General features: G+C 46.4%; 1 protein-coding gene across 3 annotated transcripts in view; it reads left to right on the forward strand.

The window, feature by feature from the left end:
* The window catches only part of CDS2 (CDP-diacylglycerol synthase 2), a 69142-nt gene extending 50235 nt beyond the window's left edge, over nt 1-18907 (forward strand). For 2 of the 3 annotated variants that reach the window (XM_017662343.3, XM_073236891.1), the window contains exons 2-13: nt 4546-4682; nt 5846-5942; nt 6660-6757; nt 8568-8707; nt 10194-10252; nt 10892-10974; nt 12288-12375; nt 12876-12944; nt 13874-14026; nt 15537-15656; nt 16103-16206; nt 16440-18907. In XM_017662343.3, the coding sequence (XP_017517832.2) occupies nt 4546-4682; nt 5846-5942; nt 6660-6757; nt 8568-8707; nt 10194-10252; nt 10892-10974; nt 12288-12375; nt 12876-12944; nt 13874-14026; nt 15537-15656; nt 16103-16206; nt 16440-16572 (1281 nt within the window). In that variant the 3' untranslated portion in view covers nt 16573-18907. Of the gene's footprint in view, nt 1-3359; nt 3537-4545; nt 4683-5845; nt 5943-6659; nt 6758-8567; nt 8708-10193; nt 10253-10891; nt 10975-12287; nt 12376-12875; nt 12945-13873; nt 14027-15536; nt 15657-16102; nt 16207-16439 lie in introns of those variants that run through there. The other variant, XM_017662344.3, reaches the window with a different exon arrangement.
* Nucleotides 18908-19231: the final 324 nt, after the last annotated feature.

Genomic DNA, 19231 nt, shown 5'->3' on the forward strand with positions numbered 1-19231 from the left:
CCAAATCTGGACTCATGTGGCTGATGCATAGTAAGCCAGTCTCTGAGTCATCCGGTTTATTGAAGTAGAGGAAGCTTTATTATCAGAGGGCAGTCCTATGAGAAGGCAGGGGACCCTTCCCAAATCTGCCTTAACAATCAGCCAAAGGATGGCAAAGGAATGTAATTAGAGCAGAACTTGGAAAGGTCTCGAAACTTTTTGGAGTTGTGTGCCCACCCCACCTTTCTGGAGCCACCTGAGGGGTCTTGGTTCATGCTGACCCCACATCTGGAACCAGTTCTGCAACATAGATGTTATCAGCTCATATCCCCTCCACCCCATCCTGTAACCAGCATCAGGGGAGAGGACAAAGGACAAGGTTAATAATCCCTGCAAGGTCGTGGAGCATGTCAGTGGACTGGGCGGGGGAGAGCCTGGTGAAGGTGTAAGTGCATAAGGAAATACACGTCCGGGTTCGATACCACTGTGTCCAACATGAATGTGATGTTTTAACCATGTGCCCCAGCTTGAACCAGCTTACCCCATTATGTGCATGCACTGATAGGTCTATCATAAAGCACACACAGGAAAGAAAATATGAATGAGATCAATAACAGTAGGCTCTAATGGTTCTTCCCACACTGCCAGTTGCATTGCATACAGCCCACTTCAGGGAGCATCAGTATGGACTGCTGCCTTTGTTTCGAACCTCCACCTTCCATGGTAGCTTTGGAAAGTGGATCATTTTTGAGTTGGGGCTGCCTATTTGATGAATGGAAGGTATGAAAGAGGAAGGCAGGCTGGCAGATGCTGAGCACACATAATTGGTTAGAATGTGGACCCAGCAAAGTCTGATGGCCACCATTCTTTCTCCCTCCACCCTCCCGGGAAGGTGCCTTGGATGCTGCCATGGTATGCTGCCGTCCTGGGGCTGCGGTCAGGCGGCCAGGGCTGGGGCAGGGGTGTTGCTTTTCAGTCCCTTTATTGTTTTCATAGACTTTCATTGATATTGTGTCTAATAATCCCAGCAACCATCCAAGATGAGGGATCCTTTCCCCACTGGGATAGAGAGTGGAGGCCTCAGCAGAGTGTAAGGAGCACTGGAGCCAGGACCTGAACTCTGCTCTGCTACCTGGCTGCTGCCTCCTGAGAGAGCTTTCCTTTGCATCTGCCTTCTCCTGGAGGAGCAAACCAGTAAACATGCTCCACACCTCTGACTCTTGGTTCAGCATGTGCCCCTTTTCTTCTGAGTGAGAACTTGGGCTCTAGGCCCCTGCTTCCTTTGGAGTCTGCGGTGGAAGCTGTCACCAGCGTTTGGCCTCCATCACTCAGGTGTAAGTAGCGCAAGAGGAAGTCCTAGTGTCCAAGTGTAAGGTCTTTGCCCATGCGTTCAAGGGGAGTCCAGAACATTGGAGGCTTCCATTTTCTCTGAACTTTCTTTTCCCTTGGCCTGCTCCCTTGTGACAGTCACACCTGGGTGGGGATTGGGGGCCAGGAGCCCACAGAGTTGGCTGACTTGTCCCCTCCCCATCTAGGTCTTTCTGGGCTGTGTCCTTTGCCCTTGGCCCAAGAATTTGCCTTTCTGCCTTGTTCAGCCCTGTTTCAGCGTGTGCGAGAGTGGCTGGCTGTATAGGTGTTAATCTTCCTGCTCAGAGGGTGCCACCAGGTGAGGGCTCTGGGAATGCTTATTCAGTGTGGCCAGGGATGAGGCCCCTGGAGTACTTGATTAGAGGCAGGTAAAATCTAGAAAGTTAATCTTCAGGCAGGGCATTTACCTCATTTCTTAGTTGTTTATCCCTGGTCTCTTGACGTCTTGTTAATACAAAAACCACAACCTCTTTGTAATAGTTCTATATCCCCTTTTACTCTTTCTGCTTCAGGTACTTCTGTCTAGTTCACCCCTTCCTAGCAAGGAAGGAGAAATCTGGTACGGGGATGTTCCTGGACAAAAGGCTGGGCTAATGTTCATAAAAGGGCCTGGAAGGTCCAGGAAGACAGCCCAGAGCAAGAGCTCCCTGTCCCTCCCCTGCAGGGGCTCTCTCTGGGCTTCTTCCTGCTTTTCCTTGCCTGGGGAACCAGAGCCTTTGTGAGTCTCCTTGACGACAGGATGGATAAGTTAAAAATAACCTTGTGCTGGGGCCTCTTTGTGTGTGCGCATGCATGTGAGTGTGTATGCTCATGTACAGGCATGTGCCTTTTGCCTGCTGTCCTCGATCTCAATCACTGTGGCTTCTGGATGCCTCTGGAGAGGATCTCTGGGCAGCCTTGGTGGGGCCCAGGTGCTTGTGTTTGAAGACCCTTGGTTCAGGGGTCAAACTGAGATCATGCCATGCCATTACCTCATTATCACTGATGATGTCGGGGAGTGTGGGTATTAAGGTTAACATAAAGAATGGGAAGCTGTTCTGAATGCCTTGGTCTTCAATCAGCCTAACTGAAGAGGGATAATGCTGGAGGTGCTGCTGTGTTTCAAAACCTCTTGGGGTGGTGGAATAGGACACAGCCCTGGGTGGGAGTTTGCATCTCCAGGGAACCCCCCACAGGTAAGGGGGGCCCTTTCTGGATCCTGAAGTAAGGAGACACTTGTGGGACTTGTCCAGAGCCACATGACTCAGCTGTGGCAGAGTGACCCCATCATCTTTGCCTCAGATCCCAGGGCCAGGGCCACCTCTGTAGGTCCTTTACCCAAGCCAGCTGTTTCTTCTGTATCACCAGTCTCAGGAGCACTGGTTAGGGCCTTCTGTCTTGTGGTGTTCTCACAGTTGTAGGTTTAGAAATAGCTGTTACCATGGAGGTAAGACTGGGGATCTCTACCACACCTGGAATTAACTCTGTGCTTCCCTCCTTCCATCCATAAGTAAGTATTTTGCTGTGTGCCAGGCACAAGGATGTCCTGAGAACAAGGTGCCACGGTCCTCATCTTTAGGAAGTAACAATCAGTTACAAAATCTTCCCTTAAGTCCCCACTGTGTCCAGTGCGAAGGGGGAAAGGGAGATGGTCTGGGTGTTAAGTGAGTGAATGACTGGGGTGAGGTGTGGGTTAGGGAAGCGTGAGAGAACATGTCACTGACACAAAGTACTTAAATCTGGAATGTATAATAAACTCATACAACTGAAAACAAGGCAGGAAACTCAGTAGAAAACTGGCCAGTGACTTGAGAGATACTTCATGAAGGAAGATATCCAAATGGCTGATAAATATATGAAATGGTGCTCATTTCAAATAATAGGGAAATACAAATTGTTAGTTCAACTTTAAAAAATAAGTAACTGTTTCTGTGTTTGCACATGTATGTTAGGAAATCTTTGAAGATGGAGTGAAACATCTTTCTGCCATTTCTAGTTTACTTCATTCTGAATTTCTTACTGAAAAATAAAAGGGATTCCAAGATGCTTAAATGAAAAAGAAGTCTGGTGGGATGAACACAATGAAGTCAGAAGACCTGGTTTAAGAGGAGATTGGGACCAGCCATTGAACTTCTCAGAGCTCCTGTTTTTTCATTTGTAAATAGGAATCTTTTGCCTTCCTTCCCTTCCTCACAAAACTACTCTCACAGGTACGGGAAGCTGTCTTAAAACTGTGAAGGGCTATACAAATACTATGAAGTATTATTAGATTCTTTCTAAGTGATTTGATTTCTCCTCTACTTCTCACAGCACCTATCCTAAATTCCCCTAAGAACTAAGTGCTCTGAATAGTAGGATGGTCCCTAACGTTCAGAGCAGGCTGCTCCTTGGCCTCCCCTGTGAACTGGGAAACAGTGCTTTCGTGCGGGCATTCCCTGGCATGGCAGGTCCTGGGTGACAAATTGTTGAGTGAAATCGCAGGGTCTGCTGATGCTGGGCCTGGTGGCAGGAGAGGGACAGGGATGTACCAGTCCTGGTGAAGCCTTGACTCCAGTGAGTGGTACTACGTGGCTTCCATACCGACTGGGGCTCCCCTCCTCCTGGGCTGCCCTCATGTGGTCTGGAAGTAAAGCTGTGGACTTTGGGGAATCCAGTGGGGGGCAGTAGCCTGCACATCCAGCTTTCCCTGAAAGAGCCTGGCCAGACCCACTCATGGCTCTGGATCCATAGCACGTTGTGGCAGGGCAGGGACTGCTCCCTGCATGATTTAGGTCTTGGTGGAGAGTGGGTCTTTTTAGGTGCCTGCAGCCGAACCTTTATAGGCAGTAAACCTGGCATACTTGCAGGAGGGCAGGGTGAAGGATGAGGCCCTTATGAAAGCCAGTCACAGCCACCTTTTGCATTCTTTGGCTACAGAAGACCTCCATTCTCCCTTTTCCAGACTGTTCCTTCCCTTGCTCCCCAGAATGAAGGGGGATTAAGCAGATCTTGGCAGTTAACTTATCCTCCCTCAGTGCAGATGCCCCTCTTCCAGCAGAGAGCTGGCCACTTTGCCACATGTCAGAGCAGGGTCAGGATTGCTGTTCTGTCATGTGACTGGGCCAGGTCTTCAAGCCCTGCCTGGGATCTTTTCCCACAGGTCTCTTATGACAGGCATATGCTTCTCAGTATCCTACTTGCCATTTTGACCCTTTCCTCTTCTGTTTTTCTACCATGTAGGAATCAGAGTCAGAAATAAAAGTAGATGGAGAGACTGCATCGGACAGTGAAAGCCGAGCAGAAGCTGCTCCCATATCAACCTCTGCAGATGATACCCCAGAGGTCCTCAACCGGGCCCTTTCCAACTTGTCTTCAAGGTAATGGACTTCATGATGCAAGTGCTTATTGGGGGTCAGTGTCCAAGTGCCACAGAAGAAAGACCCAGAGCTCTCAGTCCACAGCCTATGGTGTGAGCCCAATTCTGTTTCAGTGTTTGGGGCAGGCCTGCCCACTTGGATCAGCCACAGTGTCCCCTGCCTCTGCCTAGGGCTCCATGGAGTATAATCTAGTGCGTATCAGCAACTACGAGCACAGCCTGGAAAGATCTGTCCCTTGAATGGTAGGGTGTAGGCTGGGCTGAGAGGTGCAGTCCAAGGAGGGGGAAAGTGTGGACAGAGGGATGTGGTGGTGACACAGCATGTGAAGAGAAATGGCCCTTGAGGTGTGACTAATGGGTGGGCTGCTTTTCACAGAGGGGCCCAAGTTTCTAGCTCAAAGTGTAGTTTTCCCTCTCCTATACACATCTATTATGGACATCCCTTAAATTCTCATGGAAGAATTGAGGAACATCTCAACTTGGGTGAATCTGGGGTTAAAATTTTGGTCCCTTGAGACTTTGGTCCCTCCAGCACCAGCTATGTGGGTAGATTAAAAACACAAACTATAAGACCCAAAACATTGTCTACAGTGTTCTTGTCTGCCCCCCTCACATGCGTCTCTTTGAAAGGTTGTATTGTGCAGTGGTTAAGGGCATGGGTTCTGGAGCCAGACTCCCAGGATTCAAATTTACATATATACATGTAAAGTCTTTACTAGAAGTGCCAGGTGAATGTTTGTGATAGCTATTATTATCATGGTTTAACACTGTTATCAATGTAATGATGCAGGGGTAGAGCAGTGTAGGATTCTGCTGCAGGAAAAGTGTTCTTTGGTTTTTCTTTGGATAGAGACAGCTGCAGAAGCCATCCAAGTAGATACAGAAGCAGAGGGCACTGCATTTCCCTCAGGATTGCTGCCTGAGGGCATAGGTGGGTGTATTTTTCTGTAGTCCTTGGAGTGCCTGCCGAGTTTGGAGTGGGTGCGGCAATGGCTACAGTGGCCCTGCTCCTGCCAGCATGTGGCTGGTGCCTCTGTCCAGGTGAAAGAGCTGCTCCCGGAATGCCTTGACCTCAGTCAGGGTCCTCAGGGAGAGCTCAGATTTGAGCTTTGGTTCTCTTAGGGCCCCTAACGTGTTTTCTCCTTTCCCTCCTCTCTAACTTAGATGGAAGAACTGGTGGGTGAGAGGCATCCTGACCTTGGCCATGATTGCTTTCTTCTTCGTCATCATTTACCTGGGGCCATTGGTGTTAATGATGATTGTAAGTGCTGCCTGCATTTACTTCAGTCTGGCCTTCAGGTTTTCTGGTGAGAACAGTCACCTTCAGTGCCCGGTCCAGGCTCCTCAGACCACATCTGCCTTAGAATACCTGTGACTTGTCACCTTTCACCAGCCAACTGGAGGGTCATTGGCATGGGCCAGTTGTATGTGGTTAAAGATGTCTCTTAATTTTAAAATTTGATTTTATTCCTTTAGCAGTTTGATGAAACTGTGATCCCAGCTCTGACTCAGTGTGATTCTTGTTTTGCTCCTTGTTTTCCTGGGGCCCCACTAATGGGCTTAGAACTTCTACTAAGAAATCCCAGTCCACAGTGCTTCTCTCCTAGTCTCCCACTGTCATGGACAGAGTCAGGTGACCAACAGCTGACAGCTGAGCACAGTAGTTGGGGCTTTTCATGTATGTCTATTCGAAGTCTAAAGGGGAAGAGATTGAGTCCTGGGAGGTTCCACAATAAAAAAAATGAATTGAAGCTTCAGGAGTGTGTATTATTGTGAGACACTGTGTGACATAAAGGGCTGCATTGCTATGTGGGGTGCGGTGAGAAAGAGAGGAGGAGAGGAGAGCAGAACCACTGTAGGACTGACATTGTTCTTAAATAGAATGGTTTTTCTTAAAGGCCCGCGACCTGTTAGTTCCTGTATCCAAAGATTCTAAGAATTGAGAAGTTAGCAAGTATTTTCATTTTGTGTCCTGCAGGTGATGTGTGTTCAGATTAAGTGTTTCCACGAGATTATCACTATTGGTTACAACGTCTACCACTCCTATGACCTGCCCTGGTTCAGAACCCTCAGCTGGTAAGATCTTTAGCCCCACTGGGACCCTGATTAGATTTGGATGATCAGTGTTTGGTGGTAGGTGTTTACAGGCATGTGGGTGGGAGGGAATGACAGCCACAGACTCCCACAGCACCTTTGCAGCCCAAATGTTTCATAACTACACAGGCTGTGGCTGACCTGTGAGGACTCTTTAGTAGTACCTGGAGTCTGGTAGGAAGTCAGAAGAATCCAGCCTGGCTGCACCTGTGACCGTGCTTGCCTTGGTGCCTGGTTTCCAGAGACTCTGCACAGTGCCCCCGTTTCCTAGACCAGTGTATTTCAGGCTCTTGTATCGGCCTCCTAGGAGAGCAACCTGGATGTTGTCAGTGCTGGTGTTGCTATCTCTGGAACTTGCTTTCCTCATCCTTAAAACAGTGGTTTTCCAGCTGTGGATTTGGGACTGAGGTGCCCTAGGTGCCAGAGAGAGCAGGAGCATGGCTGCATGCAGAGGCTCTGCATCCTCAGAGAAACTCTGCCTTCTCCTCCTCCTGGGAGAGGGCCTGGCTGGCTTAAAGCTAAAACAAAGTCAACATCCATAGAATAGATGGGTGTTGATCCTGATCTGAAACTCTGCCTTTTTGGCCATGCTGTGCTCAGGTGGTAGTGTGTGAGCAGAGCGTGTCCCCGTGCTGAGGAGCCTTGGGGCAGATGCGGCCCCTCCTTGCCCCACTGTGCTGGAGCTCCAGGCTTGATTCTGTGACTCGGCAGACTGGGGTCAAGTGTTTGGGACCTCAGATACCCAGTCATGGCCAGCGGAGCAGATGTACTCAGACTTGGGCTGGACATGTTCTTGCAGAGGTGCTTCCCCATCAACACAGTGCAAGCTGCCTTGCCTCTCCACCCAGGCCTGTGCCTGCTGTCTGCCTGAAGATGTGGGTCTCTCTTATGGCTGTTCTTAGCTGGAAAATAGTGTTCTAAATTTTGTTAACATACTAAGGTGTTTGACCCCGGACTGTAGCACTGTTCCAATGAAGTGCTTTTCATGTAACAGAAAATAAGCTCAATATGAGAGTTCTTGAACTTTCACAATTAGCTGCTTGCCCCTCTCTAAACATCACCAAGGCTGCACAGGTACGAGCCATGCCTTCGCCTTTCCCAGAGCTCCAGCTGAGGAGAGAGGTTATAAGCAAGTGAAGAGTCGATGCTAGTGAGAGATTTATGTGTCAGCCAGGCTTCAGAGAGGGTGGCAGGCACTCTGAGATGGAGCATAATTATTTACTTAGTGAAATGGGCAAATACTGCAGAACAGAAATAAATGCATGGAAGGCAGATGTCATGTTAGGTTGTGCAAGGTTTTATGGGGAAAATAGTATTTGAGAAACAAGTGAAAAAAACGGAAAAGTGAAGAGGTGGTTTGAGGCAAGGAAGACAGGAGCAGAGCAGAAAGGGGGCCAAGCCACAGTAAGCCTTTTTGATGTGCACACAGGGTTCCTGTTGGGAAGAGTGGAAAGAAGATGGGGGAGGCAGGATGGGGCACGAGCTAGAGGGTCATCTTACGGTTTCCTGTTCTTGGGTTAGGCATGAAAACTCTGTAAAAGGGGCAAAACACTAGTCCCATGTTTGTGAGAAATGAAGTGAATGAAAGCTGCCACAAATTTCTAGATAAATTTCTCACATGTGTTGTCACTGGAGAACAGGCAGCTGTGGTCTGCTTGTCCCTCTGAGAGGTGCCCCTGGGGTCTTGAGAATGGGGTGGACTGCTGCTGTGGTCCTGGGCCTTTCTGGCAGCTTTGCTGTAAAGAGAGGCCATGTGTGCTGCGCTGTGGCAGTGACCTCTCTTCATTTACAGGTACTTTCTACTGTGTGTAAATTATTTCTTCTATGGTGAAACAGTGACAGATTACTTCTTCACGCTGGTCCAGAGAGAGGAGCCTTTGAGGATTCTCAGTAAATACCACCGATTCATTTCCTTTACCCTCTATCTAATCGGTAAGCATGGAGAAGTTTTACTAGTTCTTGTGTCTGTCTTCTGGTTTTTGTATGTCTTCTGAGTAGGAGTTGGGAAATTTCTTGGTTAATGTGAAGTTTTGATGATGGTAACTGAATGTGGGGGGAAGCAGAAGCGAGGGCTCTGCCTCACGTGAGCTGTGACAGCCCTTATTTATAAGAGAAATGAGACAAAGGGGCTTGTGTGGCTGTGGGGACTTCAGTCTATACCGTCTGTCCTTGTGCTATAGCATAGCACAGCTCTGTTCTGACTTCCCATTGGCAGAGATTCTGTGGTGTGACTGAAACAAAGACCACGCAGAATCTTGTGTATACAAACAAGTGGCCATCTTCAGGGAGTCATCTTAGGAGGCTGCGTGAGAGACGCTGCAGTGTGGTGGACATTTACAGATTTGGGTTTAAAAAGACTGTGACTTCCGAAGAGCTGAAGCTTTATCTTTGAACCCAGATCTTTTGTAATCTAGAGGTTAAACAGCAGACTTACTGTTTGACTATAATCAGATACATTAAAGCTTGACAAAGAGTAAAATGCTGTGTTAATTCAAATTCAGTTAACTCTGGGTACTAGTTCTAATAATGCTGGTATTTTTCATAGTTGCCCTTAAAGCCAGTTTGATGCATATGACAAATTTGCTCTGACCTAAATTTCAGTCTGACCTATTTTTGGTCAGCTATTGATAGCAATCCTTGATTCTGTAAATGACACCTGGCTACTAAAATACATAATCCATTGCCAAGAGATCTGCTCACATTGAGGCTAGTCAGAAAGCATGCCTGGGAGCCTGAGAGCAGCCCCCTGCAGAGAATTATCAGGGGTTTGGACAAAGAGGGACATGCTCTCTTTTGGCAGGCTTCTTTTGGGGGCCCTGCAGATTTTTTTGCTACCATATGGGTCATTGTGAGAGATAAAAGGGTGGCTTTGACCCCATACCAGGTGGATCCCTCTTCTGCCAGACTATTCTTTAGGACAGGAAATGGCAAACTTTTTCTTAAAGGTCCAAATAATATTTAGGCTTTGGGAGCCATAAGTCTCTGTTGCAGCTCCTCATTTCTGCTGTTCTAGCACAAAAGGAACTCTAGACAGTGTGTAAACAAATGGGCATGGCTGTGTTCCAGTAAAATTTTATTTGTGACAACAGGCAGCTGGCCTGATGGTTATTTATTGGCCCCTTCTCTAGAATCAAAACATTTGCTTCCGGTGGACAGTGTCCTAAATTGAGTGTCATCTGCAATCTTTTAGAATATTGCCTTCCTTTGATTGTCTTTAAAGGAGTCATTTTTTCCATCTGACTGCCTGTCTGAATAACCAACTCTATTGCTCTGCTGTAGAATTGTGCCCTGGTTAACTACTGCCAGGAAATCAGCCAAAGGACTACCACTTAACACAGCTAAATGAAATAACTGGGACAAAGATAAATACAGAATGTCATTCATTTTGCTCTTCTTTCCTCTTCCCTCCTCAAACTAGGATTCTGCATGTTTGTGCTGAGTCTGGTCAAGAGGCATTATCGACTGCAGTTCTACATGGTAAGGGAAATTGTGTGTGTGTGTGTATGTGCATGCGTGTGCGTGTGTGAATTCTTGGCTTAAGTTGTGCAGAAACTCAACAGGCTTCTCATCTTTTCTGTGATGAATGGAAACTGTAATGCAGTCTGTTCTGTATGCACTAGAACCTAGAGCACTAAGGAAGAGCACCCATGTTTAAGTTCAGTGGCTCTACATCCACCCAGACCCAGTCACTGTTATTTAATTTACACCCAAAGCAATCTGTCCACTAGGACCTGAAGGTGGCCTCCAGGTAAGGCTCAAGGTGAAGCGAAGCTTCGGGCATTGCCAACAGATCCTACCTCGTACATCACTCCCTCAACTTGAAAACATGCCCTCTCTGAGTGACTCAAGCACTTGATACCTACTAGGAAAATGAGTAGTACCCAGGCTTTCACTCACTAGCAGGCCATGTGGTCCCTCTTTTTGGTGGGAATGGTAGCCGGGGGACAGTTACTTCCAGAGGTTTGTTCTGTGCCTTGCCACTTAACAGTAAGACAGGTCAGGAAGCAGATACCTTTTCTGCCTGTTTCTCAGAAGTTTTCTATTTGGTATTGACTGTTATTTGAAGTTCCTTTCAGGGTAAGCCGATAGATAAGGTTTATTTTTTCTCTTTTGCAGTTTGGCTGGACCCATGTGACATTACTGATTGTCGTTACCCAGTCACATCTCGTTATTCACAACCTGTTTGAAGGAATGATCTGGTGAGTGATGTCAGATGAGGGAGACCTCCTGTTAGTTTGTGGGCATGCTCATGTACAGGTGGGCCGGAATGCCCCCTTACCTTCCAGCCAGGTGTTCCCACCTTGAACTACATCGGAATCTTCTGTAGGGCCAGTTACAACAAAAGATTGCTGGGCTCCACTCCTGTGTTTCTGCTTCAGTAGATCAGGGGTGGGGCCTGAGAATTTGAATTTCTAGAACATTCCCTGGTAATGGTGATGCTCATGGTCAGGACCTATGCTTTGAGAACCACTGTTCTAGACAGACAGGTACAGGGATGTTTAAAGAACCAAAGACAGTGCATCTGGATGGCAGCACATTTGAAATCCTAGAGGGAAAGTTCATAATTTCTGGTAAAATGTACACTATTAGAAATCATACAGAAGAGAACTCGAAAAGATCAGTAACTATAGAACTTTGAAAACTGCCTAAGAGTCCACACCATGATAAAGATACAACTAATGATAACAGCTGCATTGTGTCTAACCCTTCATACTAAAGCCAATAAGCATAAGGAGCAAGAAACAAGAACAATAAACTGATTTCTTTTATGATTGTAGATAAACTCTTCTAAATAAACTATAAGCAAATAGAATCTGACAGTGTGTCAAAAGAATTGTATACTGTTAGTTAGCAGATTTTATTCCAGAAATGCAGTGGTTTCAGCAGGAAATCTATCAGCATTAATAGGAATCAGCCGGCTCACTGAAGCAGCTGGATGATCTTAGTGGAATGGTGAAGTTGCATCTTGGTGTATATAAGGGCTACTAAAATACTGTGGCGAAGACTCCAGCCTCTGTTTACAGATCTCAGAGTGAGGATACAGTGGTATCCATGTCCTGGGGAATTAATTAATAAATATATGGAAAGTGGTTAGAACAGAGACTAGCTCAAATAAATGTTAGCCTTAGACGTCATTATGTTTAAAACAGTGATCGTGGCACAGCTCTGTCACTTCCCTTCAGAGTTTTTGTTAGGTAATTCTAAAGAGTGACTCTTGCAAAGTCCTCCCATTACACTGCTTTAGAATGATTAAACAACAAATGACGTTTTATAGACTACCAGCTCCATTTATTAAGTAATCATTCAGTAACCACTGGAGTGCCTGCTGTGTGCCAGGTACTAGGTATGACTTTTATTTGGTGTTTTATTTCTTGTTTAACCTATTCCTTAATGGGTAGCAAATAGTGGGTGGGTTATTTTGGTACTGGGATTTATGAATAAGGTGGTTTTGTGTACATCAGAGGTATTACTGTCTTGGTAGAGTTGATCATTACTTTGGTTTATTTCCTAGGTTCATTGTCCCCATTTCCTGTGTGATCTGTAATGACATCATGGCCTATATGTTTGGCTTCTTCTTTGGTCGGACCCCACTTATCAAGGTAAGTGGATCACCCTAGCAAAAATGTCACCAGGAGGGAAGGGTGGGTGGCGCATTCAGTATGAGTAGGTTGGCTTGGGGGACAGGAGTTCCAGATGGTGTGTATATCTTCCTGTCATCCTGGAGAAAGGATGGCAGGCAGTGTTTGACAAAAAAAAGCCAAAGGAAGATATTGACAGCTGCTCACAGGAAAAAAGTGCTAGTGCTAATAGAAAAAAATTTTTTTATGGACTGTATAGGCATACTTCTTGATCTGGATTGGAGTATTGTCATTTAATCCATATACTGTCTTATAATGCAGTTTTTTGAATGAGCAACTGAAGCAGAAACTGAGGGGTATTGAGCAGGGAAAAAGAAACCAAGCATGGGGGTATTTAGAAGGTTAGGTGATTAACAGAATGAGTTTTTTTTTAATAGGGGAGGTTTTTAACAAGTCATCATTATTCCCAAAGCCAGAGTTATCAGAAAGTCCTATGTTAAGAGCCTGCTCTCTGTCCACAGCTCTCCCCGAAGAAGACCTGGGAAGGCTTCATTGGGGGCTTCTTTGCAACTGTGGTGTTTGGCCTTCTGGTAGGTGGTGGCTCTGGGCTGGGTAGGGGTGTGGACAGAGGCCGTATATCCACCTTCAAAGCCTGTCCGGGACTAGAGGACATGTCTCCCATGGCCAGGGACTCCGTCCTGCTGAATGGTAGCCTTGGCCTGTGAGGGGCTCAAGCATGGCATACTCTGTACTGGCTTGGGCAGCACCAGCTGCCCTTTACCTACCATGGCAGGGTCTGGGCTGAGGACCAGGGGTGTGTGTACCTTGTACTGCTCTCATGTTGAGGCATGGCAGCCCTCAGCAGGTGGCGTTCTTGTCCAGGCATTTGATATTCCAAGGCTGGGTGATTGGCACCTGAGACTAAGAGGGTGAGGTGAGAGATGCCACCCCAGCACAGATTCTCTCCTCCATGTGCGCTGCCCAGAGGTGGGATGATTGTCCAGCCCTTTCTAGAGCACTGTTCCCTGCTTCTGACCCTCAGACCAGTCTCCCTTCTTTTGCAGTGCTGACTCCCCTTCTTCATTACTCTTGAGCCTTCTTCCTCCTGGCTGTCTTCCTCTCACTATACCACTCCCCTGCGGCCTGCCTCGAGTTTGAATTAAGTTAAGAGATCCTGAGAAAAATGGACCATAGCTCCAGCATATGGGGAGAAACTTCTTGTACTTCTTTGCCCAAATTCCATCAGATCTTTCCTGGATTTATTCAGGACCTGGGTGTTGGGGCAAGTATGTGTGAGGCCTCAATGGGCCACACATACTTGGAAAATTTTCTGTTTTTTAGTGTTTTTCCAAATTCAGATAAAATACACATACGAAAAAAGCATGAACCTCTGTCTCAGTGCACAGCTTGTAGTTAGCACGGTGCTAGGCACGAGGGATGGGGCACCTGGTGTCTGTCACGCAGGTGGGATGGCTAGGATGTGTCTCCTTCGCTGGTTTCTCTTGTTTTTCATCCTCAGCTGTCCTATGTGATGTCTGGGTACAGATGCTTTGTCTGCCCTGTGGAGTACAACAATGACACCAACAGCTTCACTGTGGACTGTGAGCCCTCGGACCTGTTCCGCCTGCAGGAGTACAACATTCCTGGGGTGATCCAGTCGGTCATTGGCTGGGTACGTGCCACTCACATGGGGGAATTGTCCTGTGTCGCGATCACAGACAGAGAGCCCCTGTCCACCGCTGCCTCCCCTCAGAAACCCGAACCTCACGCACTAGCTTCCTCCTTCCCCAAAGTTGTTAGCCCCAGGATGAAGGAGAATTAATGGGCAAGTCAGCTCAGAGTGAGGGCAGGAGACCTTCCTTCCCACTTGAAATCATTAAGGCTGTGGTTCTCACAGTGTGTCTTGTGGATCCCTGAGGACTCTCAGATCCTTTTAGGGGGTCTGTGAGGTCACGATTATTTTCATAATAATACAATGATACTACTTGACTTTTGCCATTTGCCTTGGTGATGAGAAAGCAGTGGTGGGTTAATGTGCTGGCCCCTTAGTATGAATGCAGGCAGTGCCACCGAACTGGATTAAGTCGTTGGATTTTCAGGCCACACACTTGTAGTAAAAATAAGTCAGTTCCTCCTAAGAGTGTTTGATGAAATAGTAAAATTATTAATTTTGTGAAGTCTTGCCCCTTCAATACACACCTTTCTAATACTCTTCTTACCAAAATAGAAAGTATGCATAAAACACTTCTAAATGCTGGAGTATAGTGCTTCCCTGAAGGGAAGGGAAGCATATGAGCACCTGTTTGAGTCATGAGCTGAACTCGCTGCTTTTTAATGGGAACATAATTTTATACTTGAAAAGAGCCAACTATAGTTTTCAGACTTGGATATTTAGCAGCCATTTTTCTTGAAAATGATTGAAATGAGCTTGTCACTTCTAGGAAAACAATTGACAGTAATTGTTATCAGTGATAAAATTTGACTTTTGAGTGACAATTAAAATTTTAGCATACATCTGCTACTGTGAGCTTGGCAGCTTCCTAATACTTAAAGGCATTTCTGATAGACCTGTGGTGATTTTATTTTATTTTTTTGGTGATGATTTTAATTTTGGTGATGATGTTGTTTTGATAATGTGTAAGTAAAATGAGTCTATATTTGGAGATATACACAACTCAGTAAATTAGTAATTTTTAAATGGCCAGTGCATGGTGTTATATTTACATATGGGTAAAAAGAACCATTCAAAGTGCTAGACAGATGAATAGATTTTAATGTAAGAGTACAGAAAGTTTGTTGATAGGATTTCAGATTCCACATTGTGCCAGCTTTTTAAGAAACTATACTTGTCAAGCTCTGGTGTAGAGGTAAAGAAGAATACCCATAATTTTCATAAAAGCAGTACCTAAAATGCTCTTTCTTTCAGCTACATATCTGAGTAAGACTGGATTTTCTTCCTATACTTCAGCCAAAACACCCCATCACAAAAGACTGAATGCTTAATAACCATGTCTTCTATTAAGACAGATATAGGAGATTTACAAACATAAAACAAAACCCTGTCTTCTTACTAATGTGGGTTTTTTGGGAAATACAGTTTAGTTTCATAAAGAGCTTTTTATGTTAACAAGTAATAAGACTGGGCTTGCAAGTATCTTGACTGACTCCGTTGCTGTCCTCAGAAAACAGTCCGGATGTACCCCTTCCAGATCCACAGCATTGCCCTCTCCACTTTTGCTTCGCTCATTGGCCCCTTTGGAGGGTTCTTCGCAAGTGGATTCAAACGAGCTTTTAAAATCAAAGTAAGACAGCCTTCTCTTCTGTTCCTCATTGTCTTCCTCCAGGCCCTTTTGCACCTCTTTCTGCCTTTCACCTCCTGTCCCTCCCATCAACCGCCACCCTCTACAAAATGCCAGGCTCTAAAGCCTGAGTATTAATGTGCTCTTTTTCGCCCATGCACAGAATTTAGGAAGGTTAAGTAAAAATACATTGTTTCCAAGAAAACTCAGTAGTTGGATTTTCAGTTTATTTGTTAATATACCTTATATCTTTCTTCAAAAGGGACATTTGTAATTTAGTAAGATGTGTCCTATTGTAGCCTCAGTATTTGAATAAGTACTGAGAAAAATAGAACTTGCCATTGCCCTCAGCTACCAAGGACAGTAGCTGGACGTTGAGGTGGGACTGCAGGCCAGTGTTTGATCTTGCTGGAGCCCAGGCTCACCAGTGCTTCCTCTGCCCCTCACAGGACTTTGCCAACACCATTCCTGGCCACGGGGGCATTATGGATCGCTTCGACTGCCAGTATCTGATGGCCACCTTTGTCAATGTGTACATCGCCAGTTTTATCAGGTATAGTGCCTTTCTGTCTGATCCAGATTGGTGGATTTTTTAATGTGAAATTCTAAAATTTGAGCTACATTGCAGTTTGAGTGAAAAGCAGTCTAGATGAGTGCAGTTTCCAGTCGCTACCGTTGATGTTTCTCTGAGGCCCTGTCCTCTGTTTGTGGGGAGCAGCACTTGGATAATCAGTCCCAAGAGGTTCTGGTCCCTGCTCAGTGCTGTTTCTTCACATTCTCTTTCAGGGGCCCGAACCCTAGCAAGCTGATTCAGCAGTTCCTGACCCTGCGACCAGATCAGCAGCTTCACATCTTCAACACACTCAGGTCTCACCTGATGGACAAGGGGATGCTGACAGCTGCCATGGAGGGCGATTAGGGGCCGTCAAGGCCAGGAGAGCAGGAGCAAGACTGAGCAGGATGGGGCTCCGAGGCAGGCCCAGCCGTGTGACTTAGACAATGATGAGGCTTCAACTCACTGTCTTTTTTTTTTTTTGTAGCGTTTTTTTATTTGTGGCTTTTTAAAAAAAAAACCCTGTATATGCAGTCTATGTGCTTGTGATTTGGGTTGTGAGTGAATTACAGCTTTGAGTTGGAAAGAAGTCATGGGGGTAAAACTGTTTGGAGTTTTTTAAACAAAAGGTTTTAACAAATTGGAAGACGGTGTTCCCCAGCTTGGGAGTGTCTGCTTGGCACTTCCGGCTCCCAAGCTAAGAGCTTCTGTTTGTGGGCCCAATCAGAGTTTGATGTTCATCTGTGTCCAACCTGTTCAGGGGCCACCAGCAGGATGGGGTGCTTGGATGTCTTCGCTGCTGGAGAGCTGTCACCTGGGCTTCTCTGTAATCCCTGCCGTGGGGCTGCAGGCTGGCTGCCTTCCGGAGGCTGGAGGGACTGAGGCTTGTTAACCAGACAGGCATTCTGCCCACGGAATCCAGGGAGCCTGAGCTCTGCTGTGTGATACGGGTTCACTTTATCACAGACTGAAAGAAGCCTTCAGTTATTTTTTTTCAGAGGGCACGAAAAATTATAACAGCCTGGAAAACCGATGTACTATTTCAAGCGTGTGTAGTAGAATGTACTGTGACTGAGCCCTTTCCCGTGGTTTCAGGTTCAAGTGGCTCCTTAGGGCAGTGCAGCTAACTGTGGCTTTTCAGGGATGATGCTGTTTGTGCTCTAGGCATGTTGCTGCTGAATTCTTCCTGGGGGCTTTCCCGTTAGGCAGGGAGCGGGGCTTCTCATTCATGCACCCTTTGCCTGAGCAACCACCCATGGAGCTGCTGTGTTGTGTATATATTACCTTAGGGCAGGTGTGTGTCTGTGTGTGTATTTCTGTGATTTCAGTTGTGCCATGACTTCCTCATTGAAACCACAGAGTCTTGCTTACCACTCTGGAAAACCTAACCGCATTCGAGGTTTGACTATCCTGAAGATTAAATGCACACTTTATATAATGTGACCAGTTTAAATGTAGTTTTTGTTTTATTGGAAGACTCTTTTTCTTCTAAACTGTGATTTTTCCACCCCCTTCCTGATTATAGGAGTGAGGTTGACTTTGGGAAGACTAGTTCTTTGTCAATATAACAAGCAAGGGAGTACAGAAGAGAGAACTTGGTGCCTAAATGAGTTGAATTTTTCATGCCACAGTGGTTCTCATTGCCAACGAGGGTGTAATGGCCCGCTTTAGCACCTTGGTCTGCTGTTGGCTTGTTTCATTTCTGTTTAAGTCAGCCTTCTGCCCCCCTCCGGAAAGCTCACAGTCAGCCCAGGTCACTGAAGTGTCCAGCTCAGGGCCAGCCCCTCTCGACACCCCAGCTCACTGCAGAACCTTCCGCATGCATGCAGCCCTGGAGCAGCTTCTTTCTTCTGAGCTTGTACTTCTTCTGTCTTAGCATATGGCTTTTCCCTTTCAGGTCCAAGGCCCTCTTAACAGGAAAATGTGTTTTTACATGGGGTTTCAGTCCTGACTGTGTGACTCTGGGCAGGACACATCACTCTGTGGGTTCCTGTTTTCTGAGCTGTCTTCTAATTCCAGTATCTATGATTCTGAGTGAGCAAGTTCATGTCACCAGACGCTTCTGGTGGGTCATGTCCGGGGCACCAAAAAACAAGTGCTTTCGGGCCTTTTCTAAATACATGTCCTAGAGATGAGTCAGGAGCTCAGTGACAGATCTTAAACACTGAGGTAATTAGTAACAAATCTAGTTTTCTCATTGACGAATGAACTTGGTTCCCAAACCAGGGACAGAAGGCTGCCTCATTTGTCTCTGTTGCCCCGTTGTGGGCATATGGTGGGGCCCTTGGTTGCTGGGGCCCAGCAGCTGAGAGCCGCTCTTGAATAGGGTTGCCTTTGGGATCAGCAGTACCTGGTGCATTCCTTTGTGGAAACTGTCACTGGTGGGGGTCCTGGGCAACTGAAGCTGGAGGCTCACCAGGGCTGCCAGCAAGGTCAGAGGGTCAGCTGGGTTATTTTCTTCTGCTTTCCGCACACACTCTCTGGTGAAGTAAGAGGAATTTCCTAGTTCAGTAGCCAGGAGAGCAATACTACATTGTGTTTGTAGTGCCACACTCTTCTTTCTTCCATTTCTTGAAAATATTTTGCCATACAGTCAAGATGCAAGAGACTCACCATCAAACTGTGCAGATCTTGAAGTCATGGCTTGCTTCTGATCCTTTTTTTTTAAATTTAAGTAAGAAATAAAATGTGACTGAAACGATGTGCTCTCCCTTGTCATGAATTCAGTTTTTCACTTCTACGCATGGTTTTGTGTTTCCCACTTGTTTTTGTATTCACAAATACTGTGTGGCCCTGCTGTTGCAGAACTTCATTTTGTTTTGCAGTCTGAACCCTATACATCCTCATAACATCCTTGTGAGGCGTGTCGAGCATGAGTCACGGGTGCCTTCTAGGTGAAGAAGCTGAAGGGCCGGAGGAGACAGTCCTCCCCCAGGGTCAAGTAGAGTCCCAACTGATCAACCCCATCCCACTTGCTTTTGCAAAAGTGGCATAAGAGCACCTGAAATTTTGTGTGGCATCCCTC

This window comes from Manis javanica, chromosome 5, assembly GCF_040802235.1.
Source record: "Manis javanica isolate MJ-LG chromosome 5, MJ_LKY, whole genome shotgun sequence".
Taxonomy (NCBI): Eukaryota; Metazoa; Chordata; class Mammalia; order Pholidota; family Manidae; genus Manis; species Manis javanica.